Source organism: Drosophila kikkawai, chromosome 2R (genome assembly GCF_030179895.1).
Source record: "Drosophila kikkawai strain 14028-0561.14 chromosome 2R, DkikHiC1v2, whole genome shotgun sequence".
In the NCBI taxonomy this organism is placed as follows: domain Eukaryota; kingdom Metazoa; phylum Arthropoda; class Insecta; order Diptera; family Drosophilidae; genus Drosophila; species Drosophila kikkawai.
Genome location: NC_091729.1, coordinates 15,125,976 through 15,144,846, shown reverse-complemented (window position 1 = coordinate 15,144,846; position 18,871 = coordinate 15,125,976). Strand labels below are relative to the sequence as shown.

Genomic DNA, 18,871 nt, shown 5'->3' with positions numbered 1-18,871 from the left:
TTCGGAAAGCAGTTTTGTGTTAATTTTTATTAATTTAAAAAAACTGCATACCAAATTTCAAATTTTAAGAAATCAAAATTTTTGGTCATTTTTGCTAATTTTAATGATGTAACCCCTTATCAAATTTCGCAAAAATGGCAAAAAAATCGATTTCTTCCGGACATATCTAGAAAGATTCCCCTGTTGATGCTGATCAAGAATATATATGGTTTATGGGGTCGGAAATGATTCCTTGACTTAGAAAAATGTTATTTTGTATTAAAAAATCGGATTTTTTATATTAAAAAACTTATTGATTATTTTTAAATTAAAAATATCATAACTCGGCCAAAAGAGCATTAAATTTAAATCGGAAAACTATTCTGTGCAAGACTTTCTACAGTTAATAAATCTGCATACTTCATTTAAAAATTTTGAAAATTCAATTTTTTATCAAAATCAAAAATTTTAATGATGTAACCCCTTATAAAATATTGCAAAAATGGCAAAAAAATCGATTTCTTCCTGACATATCTAGAAAGATTCCCCTGTTGATGCTGATCAAGAATATATATACTTTATAGGGTCGGAAACATCTCCTTCACTGCATTGCAAACTTCTGACTGAAATTATAATACCCCGAAAGGGTATAAAAAAGCTTCAATAACTATATTGTTTACCATTGTCAGTTAAATTACTCAGTAATTCTTAACTCTACAATGAGAAACTGCTCTAAATAACTTGAACTTTTTGGTAACAAAAATAAAACGAATTTATTGACTTGCCTAATTTAATTTATAAACATTTTTCTTAACCAGTTTCCAAATAATGGTACTGATCTATAAAAAAAACCTACTCTAAAATGCTATTTCCTTACTCGCATAATATATTTATTTACTTTTTTACTGATTTAATGGATCCGATTGACCAAATTTTCACATTTTAACTCAAATGACTCTTAAAAAACCGTTATATATCAAAAATGTCGTTGCCACCTGTTTGATTTCAGGGATGAAAGGCATTGCGGAGTTATCGGTTATCGGCTTTTGAAAACCGCCAGATCTAGCGGGAAACTAGCTAATTCGGCACAGCTGCACGGCTGTTCGCGCGCTTTTCTTATTCTTATTCTTTAAACAGCGCGAAAAACCTCTTGTGGCAGTTGCAAAAAGTGGAAAGTGAATAGTATCACAGCAAGCAGATCGAGTGCATCCCAACGCTGAGCATGGACATCGATTTCGGCGCAGAGGCGGGGCGCTCCTACCACACGGTGCAGCTCTCCGCCAAAGAAGTGCTCGCCGCTGGCCGCCGTCAGCATTATTGCAACGTAAGTAGGCCACCTTGCATGCTAATCCCCCCTCACCTGGCACCAAAACCCCTTTTCCCCCCGTTGCAATCACCCGGCAGATGATCGACCTGCTGACCAGCAGCTGCAAGAGCTCCGGACTGACGTCCACTTCATTCACCGACGACGAGCTGGTGGAGTTCTGGCTGGGCGACATCCTGCCGCTGATGTTCGATGAAGAGCGCAAGATACAGGATCGCGCCATTGGCGCACTGGCAGAGGCGCTGGTGGCCCTGGACGTGGCCGCCATCCACTCGGCCAGGTGCTGGCCCAGCATCCGCAGCGAATTCGTGAACAAGTATGCCAACCTCATTGGCGAGATGCGCGACGCCAAGAATTCCAACTGGCACAAGATCTGGACACTGTTGGTGCAGATCATGGACGAGGAGTTGCTGCGCGGTTGCGTGTACATCAACAAATTCCTGGCCGTTGTGGAGCTGGGCTTCCGTAACCCGGACAACGGCGTCCGCTCGGAGGCCTTTCTCTGCTGGCGTGTGCTCATCAAGATCTTCGCCGCCTACGACGAGTTGGCCTCTGGCAAGAGGCTCCGCCTGCTGCTCATCCCCTTGAGGACCTCGCAGTCGCGTTCCTCTCACGTTAGCGGCATCAAGCTGCGCGTCTGGTGGTACCTGCTCACGTGCCTGGACAAGGAGCTGCCCAAGTCCTTCGAGGGCGCCGTGGAGCACTTTCTGTGCTTCACTTTCGGCGGCGGAACGCGTAACCTGCCCACGGGTCTGGCTCACAACTACCAAACGGCCAGGGAATTGGCCCTGCCCTGCCTAGTGGCCCTTTGGGGCGTGGAGCACAATGAGGCGCTGCAGCGTTTGTTTAGGGAGCTGCGTCTGGAGACGCTCGCCCTGCCGTCGGCTCTGATGAGCGCCGAGTCGTTGCAGCAAAACTGGCGGCCCCTTCTCCAAGCCGCTGTCTCGGGGCTGAAGCTGCTCACCCAAAATGATGCCACCGAGGCGGAGCAGCTTCTGCTGCAGTTGCTCGTGCGGAATCTCTTCCTGGCCATGTTCCGCTTGGCCGTGGCGCCTTTTAATGTGGCCTGCTGTGGCGAGATCGAGAAGATACTCCTCGCCGAAGATGCCTCGGGCGGTCGAGTGGCGCGTGCCCTCTTCAACAACATTGCCGGCGAGGGTCTTGCCATGGAGCGTGTCTCTGGAAGCGATCAACTAGATGTTTTGGAGGCCTTCTTGAAGCTGATTCTAAAGTCCAGGAAAGAAGTGCCAGCGGCCATCCTGCAGCGCAGCATCGCCTGCATCTTCGCCCCCGATCGCCTTGAGGCGGGCAACCAGAACGAGTTCCGGCTGCTGGGCTCCTTTGCCGAGCACTTGATGCAGGCCAACGAGGAGGAGGATTTCGAGGGCTTCGCCGTCAAGCTGCACGTGTGGAGGCAGGTGTCGCAGGCCTTGAGCAACTACCTGCGCAACAATGCTCTGGAATACCGCGTGGCGCACAATGCTTCGCTGATGGACACGTGGCTGCTGTGGCCTCTCCAGACCTTGGCTGCCTTTGCCGGTCGCCGGTCCAGCAACGTCTTCGATGGCTCCTTCTGCGAGCAGTGGAAGCAACTACTGAATGCGGGACACAACGCCCCGGAAAGGAGAAGATTCGTGGGTGACCTAAAGGTCACCCTGACGGAACTGTTAAAGAGCAAGGATGAGCCCCTTTTCGCTGAGCTCTTTGACGCCTATGTGGCCGCCGTGCTGAAGCTGGGTCTTTGCAAGGAGACACCCCTGCATAAGGATGTCTTTGCCCTGCTGCAGACCGTCTTTGAGCATCCGTCCTCCCAACAGATGCTCGAGGCCTGCCTGAACACGCTGCGCAACCTGGTGCTGGAGCTGCGCCAGAACGAGCTCATGGTGGTCTTTGATTCCCTGAAGCCCACGCTGTCCGCAGGCATTCAGTGCTGGGCCAAGCAGAAGTGCGAGGGCGGCTTCCTGGAGGAGTGGAAGCGGGCCATCCAGGAGAAGTTCCGTAAGCTGCCCATGAAGAGCATGGCCAATCAGGTGAGGGACATCTTCAAGGGCGACGATCTCTTTGTCATCATCCCCTCAGTGTGGAGCCTGAACCCCGAAAAGCTGACGGATCGCCAGAAGGAGCGCTTTGCCGAGAAGTCGGACATTCCGGCGTTGTACAATGACATGAGCCAGTCCCAGGACTCTGCCTCTCTCAAGCCCTGGACGCCCAAGAAGGTGGTCATTGCCAAGAGTAAACAGGGTGAGCTGGCCTTGACCGGTGACAATAATGAGGCTGAAGTGGAGGTGATCGAGAGCACACCCAGTGATGAGTCAGAGAAAGATCAAGGTATCAAGGAACAAGCTGTGGCCACGCCCATCCGCAAGAAATCCGGCCGTAAGACGCGAGCCCAAAAGGAGGAAGAGGTCAAGGTCAAGGAGGAGCTGCCAATTCGACAGACACGAAAGCGAGCGGTTCAGCAGGAAACGGAGCCGCCACCGCCGCCGCCTACACCTGAACGCCAGCTCAGATCGCCCAAGAAACTGCCACCACCCCCGACCCCTCAGTCTCAGGCAGCAGGTAAGCAAAATCAGGTAGCATTTGTACCTGGATATCTTAATCCCCAGACTTGTGTGTTCAACAGCTGCCGGCAAGCAGACAAAGGCCTTGAAACCCACCCCTGTGCAGAGCGAAGATCTCTTCCCGGAAGTGGAAACTGAACCCGAGCCAGAACCAGTTAAGAAACCGGCACCTGCTCCGGAGATTCAGCTAACTCCACCGGAGGTAGTGCCCTTGGAGGCGGTGCCCTCGACCCAGTTGCCGGGAAGCAATGCCGAAGCCGGGAATGCTGTGCCAGCCGGGGAGACATCCCCCAAGAAGACAAACCCAACGCGTCTGTGCAACTTAGTGAGTAACTGTAACCCCTTTTTAAACCTTTCCAGATCTTAAATAAACCCCTAATCCTTTACAGAACTCCCCACCGGATCGCAAGCAGACCAACAACTCCTCGAGTCCCACGCTGCGGCCCAAACCGACCGGCCACCTGACAGGTCGCGGAGCCCAGCTAATCAATATGATTCGGAATAAGAAACTAGACACTGCCGCCGGCTCGCCCTACGTCGCCATGTCACGTGCATCTCAGCACCAGGGAACACCGGCACGTGTCTTGGATCGGGCCGAACAGGTGTCCACGCCCACCAGCGAGCTAAACGAGCTGACAGGCACCGACTACACTTCTACTCCAATTCAGGCACCGCCGCCCAAGGATCTGCTGGTATTCTCCAAGAGATTACCCTCGCCCTCGGCCAGTCCCTCGGTGAGCATACTGAAGCGCAAGCTGCGCTGCGAGAGCCTGGACGATATGACCTTGGATTCGCCTGCTTTGAAACGCAAGCGAGTGAGCTTCCATGACCCACCCGTGTCCGTGACCAAGGAGTACCTAAGGGACACCGATGAGCAGCGCAGCAGCCTCAAACCCAAGCGTTGCCTGATGATGGAGAAGGTGGCCCAGACCAGTGAGGCACGTCAGGCGCTGAGGAGACGAGGACGCCTGGACAGCATCATTGAGATTGAGCGTTTTGCCAGCGAACAAACGGCCAGGACGGCGACGACGGACAAAAGTTTGGACAAGTCCTCGGGCGAAGCTGCCGAAGAGGATGCCTTTACCAGCTTGAAGTGGAATGACACAACGGTCACGCATAACGCAAGTCACAATGTAGAGCAGACCAAGCACATGGAGATAGAGCCAGAAGTTGAAACAGTTGGCCAGGATCTAGCCGTTCTGGATCCAGAGGCCGCCCTCGATCTGGTGGTGGAGCAGATGCCCCTGGAGACTGTTCTCCAGCGCTACTTTGACAAGGGTGAACTTAAGAACGCCGGCACCGTGGCCAAGTTCCTCTCTACGCAGATGGCGGCCAACGACAAGCTGAAAACGAACGTGCTGGAGACGCTGTCGGAGAATCACTCCAAGGACTTCCTGGACCATGCCGTCCGCGAGAATCTCTCGTCGGTGGTGTGCGACCGCCTCAACCTCAACTCGGTGCTGGACTATGTCTGTGCCAAGTCCAAGATCAGCCAGAGCTGCCGCAGTGGCCTGCTGGCCCAGGTGCCCGAGATCCTCAAGAGCGGTCCCCGCTCTGAAGTCGAGCGCCTGACCTTTGTCCAGCAGCTCCTGCTGCAGTGCAGCCCCGGCGATGACCAGCTGCTCGATCTCATTGACCTGCTGATGCGCACTCGACGCGAGCGGAACAGCAGCTCCACATCTCAGGCCAAGGCGGGTGGACTCGCATCCATGCTGGCCGGCGCCGACAACGTGGCCGAGACAGCGGCAGACTCCTCCTCCAACCTGTGAGTGGGTTGCAGAGCTGGAAGTTCAAACAGACGGCCATGGTCCTTGTAAAGGAGGGGAAATCAACTGTATCTGCTTAGTATTAGTTCGATTTTAGTTTAAGTTAAGATTTTATGTATGCCCGTTGGCGTATTATGTTTCGGCTGCAAAGAATTGCATTTTACAATAAATTTCAATTAATTAAGTATGAGAAATTATTTGGGAAAGGGATTGTTGTAGGCAAAAACTGGGTTTTAATCTTGACATTTTCAGTGCAAATTTATCAGTTTCGCCCATATCGCGGTTTTTTCTGAGTGGGATAATTTAAATAGGCTCAATAGAAGGGCTGTCTTGCGGTGGAAAATGAAAGAAACATCAAAGCAAAATAGCTAGATGAGCATCACTGACAGTTAGTGAGTTGCCATTTTGTCCCATTAATGCAAAATAGCTAGATGAGCATCACTGACCGTTAGTGATATGCCGTTTTGTCCCATTAATGCAAAATATCTAGATGCGCATCACTGACAGTTAGTGAGATACCATTTTGTCCCATTAATGCAATGTAGCTAGATGATCATCACTGGCAGTTAGTGAGATGCGATTTTGTCCCAATAATGTAAAATAGCTAGTTGAGCATCACTGGCAGTTAGAGAGATGCCATTTTGTCCCAATAATGCAAAATAGCTAGATGAGCATCACTGACAATAAGTGAGAAATAAATGCAAATAATGCAAAATAGCTAGATAAGCATGACTGGCAGCTAGTGAGATGCCATTTTCTCCCAATAATGCAAAATAGCTATATGAGCATCACTGGCAGCTAGTGAGATGCAATTTTCTACCAACAATGCAAAAAAAATATCTATATGAGCATCACTGATGCAGATGAGCATCACTCATGCAAGTGAGCAAAGATTTCCATCCAATTTGGCCATTACCCAAACTGGGGTAACAGGCGAACAGAAACCAGCAGCAAGCAACTGAAAACTGGTATAAACTGTTATAAAAACTTTTGAGCAAAAATAACAATTGGTATAAACTGTTATATTTCATTTTATGCATTTATACCTATTTGTTGCCGACAACAACAGCTTGATGGCAACAACAACCTTTTTACAACAACATCCCTTCAGCAGCCCATCCAAATTTTTGAACATTTCCATGCAAATTGCCCGTTTCCCAAATTGGGGTAACAGGCGAACAGAAACCAGCAGCAAGCAACTGAAAACTGGTATAAGCTGTTATAAAAAGTCCAAGTTTCGAACCATTGATCTTGGAGTAAGCGAAGACTCAAACCAGATGTGACCATATTGTAAATTTTTTGGCTAAAATGTTGCTTAAATGCACCTGGGCACACTGAAACTGACTTTGCCTCAGTGATGCTCATCTATCTATTTTGTCCCAATAAAGAAATGTAGCTAGATGAGCATCACTGTCATTAAGCCTGATAAATTGCCTCCCAATATTGTAAAATAGCTAAATGAGTATCACTGATGCAAAGTCTGATTTTATAGCCTCCCAATATTGCAATATAGCCAGATGAGCATCACTGCCATTAAGCCCGATTTTATAGCCTCCCAATATTGCAATATAGCTATATGAGCATCACTGATGCAAGTGAGCAAATTTTTTTATTCGATTTGGCCGCTTTCCAAACTGGGGTAACAGGCGAACAGAAACCAGCAGCAAGCCTCTGAAAACTGGTATAAACTGTTATAAAAACTTTTGGGCAAAAATAATAATTGGTATAAACTGTTATATTTCATTTTATGCATTTATACCTATTTGTTGCCGACAACAACAGCTTGATGGCAACAACAGCCTTTTTACAACAACATCCCTACGACAGCCCATCCAAATTTCCGAGCATTTCCAAGCAAATTGCCCGTTTCCCAAATTGGGGAAACAGGCGAACAGAAACCAGCAGTAAGCAACTGAAAACTGGTATAAACTGTTATAAAAAGTCCGAGTTTCAAACCATTTAGGAGCCGGCGCAAGTTAGCTCGGACTCAAACCTTTTGAATCTATATTTAGGTGTTATTTTACAACTGCACCTGGGCACACTGAAACTGATCGTCGTTAAATTCAAATTTGACAGTTAAATTCAAATTTAAATTTGGCAGTTACATTTTAAAAAATTTAACAAATTCTAAAAAAAAATTCTAAAAAATCAGAAAAAAAATTTAAAAATTCAGGCAAAATTTTAAGAATTCAGAAAAGTTTTAAAAATTTAAAAAAAAATTTAATTTAGAATAATTGTAAGACATCCGAAAAAAATGTTTAAAATTCAGAAAAAAATTTAAAAATTTAGATTTGGAGTCATTTCCGACCCTATAAACCATATATATTCTTGATCAGCATAAACAGGCGATTCTTTCTAGCCATGTCCGGAAAAAAACATTTTTTTTTTCATTTTTTTCAAAAATTGATAAGGGGTTAGTTACATCATTAAAATTCTTTAAAATGAGCCAAAATTTCAAATTTTTTAAATATTAAGTTAAGTATGCAGATTTGTTAGCCTATTCAAAACCAACAAAGAAAAGCTTTCCAAATTGAATTTGATGCTTTTTTGGCTTAGTTATGATATTTTGAAAGTTTCATTTCTCCAAAAAATTATCATAGAAAATTACGGATAAATACTAACATTTTAATTACCCGTTTGAGCTTATTATAAACTAATAACGAACCTATAAATCATATATTCTTGATTAAGCCATGTCTGCAAGAACGAAATATCAAGGGTATAAAAATATAGGCTTCCATATTTAGCTTTCGTTCTGCTTTTCCCTACACTTTTGAAACGCACTTTTCCCGCCTAATCAATCGATTGACATTAAAGTGTGGGGTGTCCACCTTATCAATTTAATGCTTGTTTGTGTCAATTTGTGATTCCGGCTACGCCCCATGGTGACGACAACTCAGTTAGTGTCTGAGTTAACAATTTCAAGCAGACAGATAAAAACTAACGATGATTAGCGATTAATTTCTGATCACTAATCGTTGAAGAGCTCAATGAACTAGTGAGTAAGATAAGATATTGCGTATACGCCATGATGACAAGACTGTTCCCCATGGATTTAATTAAATATTTAGGGAAAGGGTTTAAAATAAATACATTTTTATTATAGAGCATCTCATAAACCTAATCTACCTTTGGATTTAACAAATACTATTTATACTTGATATTTTTTGGGGGTCAGGCTGTTCCACCTTCAGTGGAGGGCATGCCGTCAGTTAACCATTTGCCGGTCCCCAAGCCTATCTGGTTGATTTGTAGTTGTGGTCGCGGCAAAGTCAAATTCACCCCGCCGGTCGTCGCGTCCACTGATAATGTTCACGTGCTAGCAAACAACGCGTCGTCGCCGACATCGGCAGATAGAGATACGGAATAGCGACGACTATGATGGCTACAGAGAGGGAAAAGTATGTGCTTAGTATACTTTATATACAAATTAAAGGAATATGATAAAAACTATTGGGTTCAGTTGTAAAAGTTTATAATTTAAGGATGGTCTGTTAGATCATTTAGAATATTTTTTAATTAATTTCAATTTCATAAAAGTTCAAGAATACATTTTTTTGGATCATAAATTAACAAACTTAACAAGGTATCCATTAAGCCATGATCTTTTCTCAATTTATTTTTCTGTGTACACATTTTTTAACATATATGTATGGAGGTTATATGTATAACCCAAAGGTATGTGTCTCCGTCTCCGTTGCCGACTTGCTGGCAGTTGTGCAAGCAATATTCCAGCGTGGGCGGAGTCTCTCTCCGCTCTGCACGCTGCTGCTGCGTGTTGAGTGTCCGCGTCCGCCGGACAATTCTTGGATACTTTGTATCAGTTACAGGCGGCGTGATAAGTGCGCTTTCGGCACAATTAGCCAGACGCTGGGTTTCTTTTTATTTTCAGGGAATGCCAAGGTCATTTGTAGGTCCGCTGTTCCGCTACCAACCGGCAGGTCTCTTTTCTTGGCATATAAATAGCCATGGAAAGTTCTTGCTCGAGTTGCGCAAGTGAAACTGACCTACCTAACCCATCCGCATCTCGTGTACGCCGTGACGTATCCGTCGGCACTTGAGTCTCCTGAACTGTCTGCTCTCTGTCTCGCCAGCTGATCTTTGGGCAATGTGTGGATGGCCTCTACAGAGATATATACATATATATACATAGGTACCACCTCTGCCGGTTGGACTTTCGTCTCCATGATTCATTCATAAAACTGCCATGACGACGGCTACGGCGCGTCGGGGTACCTCGAAATGCGTAAAGCACTTGTGAAATGGCTGTTATCAGCCAAGAGCTATGTTCCTGATTCGATTTCGGTGGAAATTCACTAAAGAGCAGCCTTGCTCCCCGCCAGTGCCACATAATTGAATAATCTGGCGTGCCGAGAGCGCAAAATAATAAAAATATCTGATACGCAGCCCGTCCGCCGACAGTTACAGAATAAATTCGCTCGGGACACGACGTGGAGCATCTCGCAGGTGCCAAAATCCGAGGTAGAATACACGGCTAGAGAGAGGTTATATACACTGAGATCTATGCTCGGCAGATCTCTATAGATTTATATAGATGCTTCTGCTGTCGGGTTGTTGTTTTGGCGAATCTCTTGATATAATCGGCGGTGGCGCGAAATAATTAAAGATTTGCTTGTTTCGGTATCACTTTTCATAGATTTTTCCGAATTAAATAATGCAGAGTGACTTTATAAATAATGTGATTATGACTCAAGACTTTTTTGAGCAAGTTTCTTTTGTTTTTGTGAACATAACCATAAACGTTAGGTATTTTAACAGAAAATGTGCATAATATTTATAAGAAATTCTTAAAGGACTGTGAAAGAACACCAAATGGGGAAGGTTCCTGTTGATACCTTAATTAAAACCTTTATATAAGGGTTACTATACAATTGTTTAAGAAAAAAAAACCCCTAATTAATTAAATTAAATATAATAAATATTCTCTAAGACTAAATGTTGGTCCAACAAATACGACAAAAGGATCGTTAGGATCCGATCTGCTCCCAGAGAAGCTTCGACAAGTTTCGTGAGAAATTCCGAATCGTTTGAAGCCCTCAAGAACACCGCTTGGGCAGCTCTGCTTTGGGTATTCCTAAAAGATTTATTACCTCAAACCCTACGGATTGTTTAGACCCATTTTTGCTCTGAGATATAGCTTGCAGTTTATCACAAGCGATCTTGTTGGCACCTCTGACAAGAGAAATTGCAGTCTACCGCACGAGTATCTTTCGGATACCTAGCCTTTTGCCAATTGGCTAATTAGCCGGGGACCCCAGAGGTGTTAAGGGGGGCGTGGCACTACATGAACAGCTGATTCCCGACACGAACTGCAGCCAAAAGTTTTGCGCCGAGCGGCAAAAAAAGCTGCAGCTCAGTGCAGTTTTCGCAGAGCGACGGCGACTGGCGATTCAAACGGACAGAGCAAGCGGAGGAGGTGATTCGCTTCCAGTTCTCAGTTCCAGGCATACGGATAAGGAATCACAGCACACATAGCGCCCAGCAAGCAATCCAGAGCAGTAGGTGAGCTCAATAGGCGATTTGCCTTGGCCGAGTGTGGATGCGAGAGAACGAGGAACAAGACCAGAACGGCGGCGGAAAAGTGACTCAAACTCTGATGTAATCATTTTCACATGCTGTTACGCCCGCGAAAAACGTTCCGTTCGCATTCACATTCGCATATACACTCAGAGTCGTCGGAAATCGTGCGTTTTCGGTTCGGACTCGGTTTCGGATTCAGTCTGTTGCTGAAGCACTCGCGGCCTGGAAGCCAAAAGGTAAACACAGAATCGTTAACGAGGCCGAACTGGATTGAAGTGGTTTCTTAGAAGGGATTGGATCTGCCACTAAGGAGTTCTCCAGTCTGGAGCATTAAGGATTATGATGTGCCTTCCCACATCCCAATATTCAGCTCATCTTGTAGTCGGTTCTAGCGGTATTGATTTAACACACTTTGTCTGTCCCAGTGGATGGGCAATGTGGAGAGTGTTCCGCCCTTCCAATGAGAGAGGAGCTTGGTCTCTGCTTGCCCCAAAGCTTTGGGGGCAAAAAGCTTCAGTCAGCTGTGAACGAGCTAAGAGAGAGAGAGCAAGAGAATAGTGCCAATTCGGTTTCGGTTCTCTTGTCTATATCTCAGCCTCTCTCTGGGTCATTATATGTTGGTTGTTTCAGGCCAGATTTATAGTGTTTTTGTGATATCATCAAATTCCAATTGAAACGAAGAGATATAGATAAAACAAGTTTAAAGCGTCAGTACTTATTCAGATGTGTCACGACACACATTTGTGAGAGCTGGAATAGTGTTTAAATAAACATTTTACATTGTACATAAAGAAAGCTACATTTGTGTTGGGTTCTACGAATGGAATAGAGAGTTCTTTGGTTAATAACTTAATACAAAATTGTGTCAGATGTAAATACAATTTACTATACAAAATTAAAAACTTAAAAGGTACAAAAAACCATAAGGTTTGAATAGGAAAATAAAGTATATTGTTTATAAATAAAAACAAGTATTTGAAAAACACGATAATAATAAATAATAATAAACTATTTTTAATAGTAATATAATAAAGAACTAACAAAGATTCCCAAGCTCTGAGTTTTCCAAATTCCATAAATAATACTTAGATTTAAGATCTACAGAAATTAAAGTAAACCTTAATAGTTTTTTTCCTACTTAAGAACTTAGTTACTCTATAATATATTTAAAATAATATTTAATAAATTCTTTATTCTTTCTCTTAACCTTTTTCCAGCACAATCAAAATCTCGATCGTTTCTATAGCTTCGTGAGAGTTCCCCGAGATGACCTCGCGAATGTTCAAGTTCGGCGTAACAGCCGCCAGTGCCTGTGTGGGTTCCGTGCTGGCCTCCTACACCTTGGACCGCTGGAACTCTCCCCATGTGGTAGGTTTTCCCTTTAAATTGCTCCAGCAGAACCCTTCTAATTTTTTCTGTTATCTCTCTTTAAGGTGAATAACTCCACCCAGCGTCCGCCCAAGAGGAAGCGCACCCTGCCTCCCAGAGCTGATCAGATCAAATCTCTGATGAGCGGCGAGGAGTTTGATGTGCTTATCATAGGCGGCGGTGCCACTGGAGCGGGTTGTGCCCTAGATTCGGTGACCAGAGGTGAGTGGGAAAGGATTCACCATCTAGTCTCTTTATTTATTCAATTCTTTGCTTTGTTATAAAGGCCTGAAGACCGCTTTGGTGGAACTGGATGACTTTGCCAGCGGCACCTCATCGCGCTCCACCAAGCTTATTCACGGAGGCGTGCGTTATCTGCAGAAGGCCATTCTGGGCGTAAGTTATCATAGCTCACAGCTTCCTCCATTGTAGAGTGCTAATTATCATCTGTCATCTCAGTTAGACCTTGAGCAGTACCGCATGGTGAAGGAGGCGCTACAAGAGCGCGCCACCATGCTCGAGTCCGCGCCCCACTTGACCCATCCACTGCCCATCATGCTGCCAGTTTACACGTAAATTTGAAGATACAACAAGTTTATAGAGATCCCTTATTAATTCCCATCTTCCTTCCCTAGTTGGTGGCAGGTGCCCTACTATTGGGTGGGCATCAAGGCCTACGATCTGGTGGCCGGTGATCGCAATGTGAAGAGCTCGTACTATCTCTCCAAGAAGGACGCTCTGGAGCTGTTCCCCATGCTCAAGAAGGACAAGCTGTGCGGCGCTATTGTCTACTATGATGGCCAGCAGGATGATGCCCGCATGTGCCTTGCAGTGGCCTTGACGGCTGCCCGCCATGGAGCCACCGTGTGCAATCATGTGGAGGTCAAGGAGTTGCTCAAAAAGGATGATGGCACTGGCAAGCAGGTGCTGTGCGGTGCCAAGGTCAAGGATCATATCTCCGGCAAGGAGTTTACCGTAAAGGCCAAGTGCATTGTGAATGCCGCCGGACCCTTCACGGACTCCATCCGCAAGATGGACAATCCCACGGTGAAGAGCATCTGCTGCCCCAGCTCGGGTGTCCATATCGTGCTGCCTGGCTACTACAGCCCCGATCAGATGGGTCTGCTGGATCCCTCGACCTCCGACGGACGCGTCATCTTCTTCCTGCCCTGGCAGCGACAGACCATCGCCGGCACCACCGACCTGCCCTGCGAGATTACCCACACTCCCACACCCACCGAGGACGAGATCCAGTTTATTCTCAGCGAGATTAAGAACTATCTCAACGCCGACGTGGAGGTTCGCCGCGGCGATGTCCTCTCCGCCTGGAGTGGTATCCGCCCGCTAGTCTCGGATCCCAACAAAGACGACACCCAGTCGCTGGCCCGCAACCACATCGTCCACGTCAGCCCCTCCAATCTCATTACCATCGCCGGCGGCAAGTGGACCACCTACCGGGCGATGGCCGAGCACACCATCGATGCGGCCATTAAGGGTGAGTCTGAAACAAATCCTTAATCTTCTTGGATTTAATCTGATCCACCGACAGCTTGCAATCTTAAGCCTGAGCGGGCCGAGGCCGTCACCTCCTACCTGAAGATCGAGGGCGGCCAGGGGTGGACCCCAACCATGTACATCCGCCTGGTGCAGGATTTCGGACTCGAATGCGAGGTGGCCCAGCATCTGGCCAAATCGTACGGCGACCGCGCTTTTGCCGTGTCCAAGATGGCCTCGCTGACCGGCAAGCGTTGGCCCATCATCGGCAACCGCATACATCCCGAGTTCCCCTATATCGATGCCGAGATTCGTTACGGAGTGCGTGAGTACGCCTGCACTGCCGTGGACATGATCGCCCGCCGTTTGCGTCTGGCCTTCCTCAACGTTCAGGCCGCTCAGGAGGCTCTGCCCGTCATTGTGGACATCATGGGCGAGGAGCTGCAGTGGTCCAAGGACGAGAAGGAGCGCCAGATCAAGGCAGCCACCGAGTTCCTGGCCAACGAAATGGGCCACACGGTCAACCGTACCTCCAAGGAGCGCATCCCCATCAAGCTGTCCAAGGAGGAGATTCAGACGTACATCAAGCGCTTCCAGCTGATCGACAAGGACAAGAAGGGCTACGTCTCCATCAACGATATTCGTCGGGCCTTGAAGACCTTCGGCGAGGCCGATGTCTCCGGCGAGCAGCTGCACGAGATTCTGCGGGAGATCGACACGAATATGAACGGCCAGGTGGAGCTGGACGAGTACCTTCAGGTGGGTCTTATTATTTCATATATAAAATTTAACCAGTTTAATATGCAAGCACAAGTTTTATAAAATTCCACAAATATTAATATAAAAATTGTAAATAAATTCCAGATGATGTCGGCCATCAAGACGGGTGATGTGGCCTACTCCCGGTTCGCCCGCATGGCGGAGCTGGAGGAGCAGAAGCACGAGGCGGCCAATCTGAAGACAAAGATCAGCGTGGACCGTTCCGGTGGCGGTCTGTAAAGGGGACAAGCGACTTAATAACGACAACAACCACATCACCCGGCCATTTGAGGCGAGGACTAGGCTTAAGGATCGAATGGTTAGGATCAAACTTATTTACACTTTTTGCTGTTAATAAAAACTCTTTCAACTCACCCAGGGCTCATAGTTAGTTAATTCTGCAGCTGGACTCTTCTTTTTTGGGACTTGCCTCGGTTTGGGGCTTGGTGGCACTATTTTGGTTGGGATTGGCCTTTGGTTGGGGCTGGGAATTTGGTGGAACGTTGGCTTTGGTCTTTGGCTGAGGCTGTGAATTCGTCTGAGTGTTAGCCTTGGCCTTTGGCTGGGGCTGAGGCTGAGGCTGGGGATTCGGAATGTTAGCCTTGGCCTTTGTAGCATTGCCATTGGGATTGGTCTTAGTTTCAGGCTCTGCCTTTTTTGGTTGATTGGGTTGAACTGGCGGAGGAGTCTCACCCTTGGCAGCCTTTGGCTGGTTCTGATTAGGATTTGGTTTGACGCTCTTCTGCTGCTCATTCGGTTTTGGATTTGGTTTGACTTGCACAGGCTCTGCCTTCACCTTGGTTTTGGCTCCTGTCTGAACTTCTACATTCGGTTTTGGATTTGGTTTGACTTGGATAGGCTCTGCCTTCACCTTGGTTTTGGCTCCTGTCTGAACTTCTACATTCGGTTTTGGATTTGGTTTGACTTGCACAGGCTCTGCCTTCACCTTGGGTTTATTTTCGGTCTGGGCAGCTGCCTTCTTCTTAGGTTCATTGGGTGTTGGATTGGGTTTGACCACAGGTGGAGACTTCTCTTTGACGGAGTTGATAACCTGGCCATTTGAAGGCTTGTTCTCCAGCTTCTCCTTCTCCTTGTCGCCGTTGCCTTTAGTGAAAGTAAAGTTACTAAAGTTTGGATTTAGCTTTATTTTTGGGGGTATTACTGAAAGAGTTCTTCACACGATTCTTGATGTCGTCGGTGAGATTGCCGTCGGCCCGACGAAAGTCTGACTGGGCCCCAATAACGCAGTTGAACAAGTCCTTCCGCTGATTGGTGTCCAGATCGGCGATCATATCCAGCTTGGGATCCCAGAAGAAGAGCAGCTTGCCCTTGCCCTTGGCCGAGGACAGGCTAAGGACATCAGCCAGCTTGGTCAGCATCTGGAAAGACTTACTTATGCAAGGTGCTTTTCCAGATATACCCTTTACTTGTTTTGTACCTCAATTAGTAGCTCGCTCACCGACCTATTCCAGTAGCTCGCATCCTGCCGGACCACCTCCCAGAGGAAGAGCGTCTTGATGAAATAGCTCTTCAGATTGCTCATGTTACTTTTGGTGTTGCGGTGCTGTTTTAGCATTCGGATGGCGTTCTTCAGGTTGTTCTTGCCGTAGATGAGCTTCTTCTCGGCTTCGTAGTAGGAAGCCCTGAAGGAGGGGTTATCAGGCCGTGGCGGCTTTATGGGCTTGGGAACGGCATCCCACGAAGGGGTCTGACCAAAATGCTGCCTTTGTTCCGGAGCTAGGACACTCTGGGCAGGCGCCAGCTTGATAGCTGGCACGAAGTCCACCGAATACACGTAGCGTCCCTTTACCTCGATCGTGTGGGCGGGGCCGCATCGCTTGTACTTGAGCAGCGAGACCACGCCGTTTACTTCGATCTGGTTGCCCATCTTGATGAGGGCCTGTGTCATCAGACCCTGGAGCAAGCTCTGCAGTTTATCTTCCAGCAGCTGCTGCTTGTGGTTGACGATTTTCTGCAAAAGCTGGAAAACCGCCTTGTTGTGCTCCTGATTGGCGAGGATCTGCATTACCTTGGACATGTCCAGTATCACATTGCCTGTTCAAAAGGGATAATTTTTGAGGTAAACTATTTCGAAACTCATAAATTTTTCACACCTGGCTTGGAGCGATCCGCTGTAACAATTATCTTGTCATTTTCGGGAAACTGCAGGTGAATCACCAAATCAAACTCATCCGGCATCCCCACCTTCACCTTGTCGCCATAGCCTCCTGTAAAGGAAGTCGACATTTATTGTCTTGTTATAAGCAGGTAATAGTTGAACAAACAATAAAGTTTGTTCGCCAGATATCTTATCAAGCTAAAGGTATTCCCTGTTTCCTGGAAAATCGGCTTGATATATGGCGAAATCAGCCTTGACCATCGGAACTAATTGGGTTCTTATAAAAAATATATATATCTCTCATATTCCTCACCCAGCATTAGGTCTTTTCATTGATGTTTATTTTAATTTGAAAATCTTGGATTTCACTATGGGATGTCCATCACTTATGTTTAAAGTAAAAAATGCTGAGCTCGACAGTTTGGTTTCCATTGAAAACATTGTAAACAAACAAGTTTGCGACAGATTAAGACTTCTCAGCTTTCTCTTAAATAACTCGGTGGTGCCTTTAGCTCTACAATTCGGAAAAATATGATTTGAAACAACAAATTATCCTGTTTCTTTTATTGGAAAACCTAAGGAATATTTCAAACCAAAAAAAAAAAAAAAAAAAACCGAGCGAAGCGCCCTTTCGATTTCTTCTTAAGTAAAATATACATTTTTAAATAGTTTAGACAAAAGGCAAAAACAATGCAAAAAAAAAGTTCGTAACTGCTTTACTACCTTAGTAGCTTCTGATTATAAAAACAAAAAACCCTGCAAGGGTAAAAAAACGAATAAATTTATGAATGAACGACGAAGCTTCTAGAAATTCTTTTCTTATGTACCCTACACAAATACCCGAAGGGGGTCTCAGTTTCAGTTTATGTATTTGATTGTGAATGGTTTGTAGACACATACCAGACACTCTAAATCAGCAGATGAATATTTGTATGTATTTATTTAGTTTTAGATAAACTGGCTTGAAAAATATTTATATAGCACTAACACCCAGGGCATAGAACTTTCGGCTTAGCTTTCACTTTAATTCGCAGCACTTAACAACATTTGCTTATCACCACCGGAAAATAAAACAGATAAAGCCGGGCTGTGAATTAAACACTATGTTTTTTTCATGGATTTTCGTTTTAAACCTGTTTAAATACAACTCGAGTGCATTCTTGTTGCACTTTCTCGCACTTTGGGACACGTACTCCCAAAACCGCGGATACACATTTGAAATGGCAAACGAGCGGAGAACTGGAGAACCTACCTCCCAGTGTGTATCCGTTGACTAGTTTCCCCACCGTCTCGTGCCCCCTCCACTGGCTGTAGATCTCCTTTCGCAGGGCATCGTAGTGGGCGGTATACTCCGGCCGGTGTTCGTCGATGCTGACGTACTTGGAGAACGCTTCGATGAGGCTATTCTCCAGATTCTTTGCCATTTCGCTGCTGTTGCCGTTACCGCTGCCGAATTGCTACCGTTGCCAATCGCCGCCGAATGCTATCTGAACCATCAATTGAGTTGAGGCTAGAGTCGAAACCTTCTCTACTGTGTCTCTCTCTCCGACTTGGACGTTCTCTGCTCTCCGGATTGCCGGCTGATTTGGTGTAAAAGAATTCTGCGATGTGGGAAACGCTAAGATACAGATACTTTTTTTAAATATATTATTGTATTAATTGGGTGTAATAAATGTAAACAATTAAACCTTTTATTTTAGTAGAAATAAAATACAAATTATACATTAAAAAAGAAATATAATAGAGTAAACAAGTAACTCAAATAAAAATAAAAGAAAATTGTAAAGGTTTTCTTGATTACAAAATAATTTCTATTAATTTGTAAAGCGTTTTATTATTTGAAATTAAATTTTAAATACCAGAACTCTAAAAAGATAAACTAATATTTGTTTAAAAACAAAATCAGAGAATCAGAAGAACAGAATCCTTGTCAAAACAATGTACATAAACATCATATGTT

At 45.8% G+C, this 18,871-nt stretch overlaps 3 protein-coding genes across 5 annotated transcripts; 2 read left to right on the top strand and 1 right to left on the bottom strand.

Moving 5' to 3' along the window:
- The first annotated feature begins 1,085 nt into the window (after positions 1-1,085).
- Positions 1,086-5,817, top strand: Rif1 (Rap1 interacting factor 1). Its single transcript, XM_017177988.3, has 4 exons — positions 1,086-1,303; positions 1,384-3,862; positions 3,927-4,189; positions 4,254-5,817. Exons 1-4 carry the CDS (start codon positions 1,202-1,204, stop codon positions 5,631-5,633), a joined length of 4,224 nt encoding a protein of 1,407 aa, XP_017033477.1. The 5' UTR covers positions 1,086-1,201; the 3' UTR covers positions 5,634-5,817.
- Positions 5,818-10,048: 4,231 nt separating this feature from the next.
- On the top strand, positions 10,049-15,166 carry Gpo1 (glycerophosphate oxidase 1). 3 transcript variants are annotated; one of them, XM_017177999.3, is made up of 8 exons: positions 10,049-10,112; positions 12,389-12,539; positions 12,605-12,761; positions 12,826-12,935; positions 12,999-13,111; positions 13,175-14,034; positions 14,089-14,792; positions 14,898-15,166. In XM_017177999.3, exons 2-8 carry the CDS (start codon positions 12,438-12,440, stop codon positions 15,030-15,032), a joined length of 2,181 nt encoding a protein of 726 aa, XP_017033488.1. In that variant the 5' UTR covers positions 10,049-10,112; positions 12,389-12,437; the 3' UTR covers positions 15,033-15,166. The 3 variants fall into 3 exon arrangements, with proteins under 3 accessions (XP_017033488.1, XP_017033486.1, XP_017033487.1); XM_017177997.3 differs by lacking the exon at positions 10,049-10,112 and adding an exon at positions 11,005-11,153; XM_017177998.3 differs by lacking the exon at positions 10,049-10,112 and adding an exon at positions 11,177-11,407.
- Positions 14,894-18,407, bottom strand: cGlr1 (cGAS-like receptor 1). Its single transcript, XM_017178000.3, has 6 exons — positions 18,164-18,407; positions 16,907-17,020; positions 16,231-16,847; positions 15,955-16,171; positions 15,168-15,896; positions 14,894-15,026 (listed from the first exon to the last, which is right to left on the bottom strand). The coding sequence occupies exons 1-5, from the start codon at positions 18,333-18,335 to the stop codon at positions 15,181-15,183; spliced, it is 1,836 nt and encodes a 611-aa protein (XP_017033489.1). The 5' UTR covers positions 18,336-18,407; the 3' UTR covers positions 14,894-15,026; positions 15,168-15,180.
- Between the last annotated feature and the right edge of the window lie 464 nt (positions 18,408-18,871).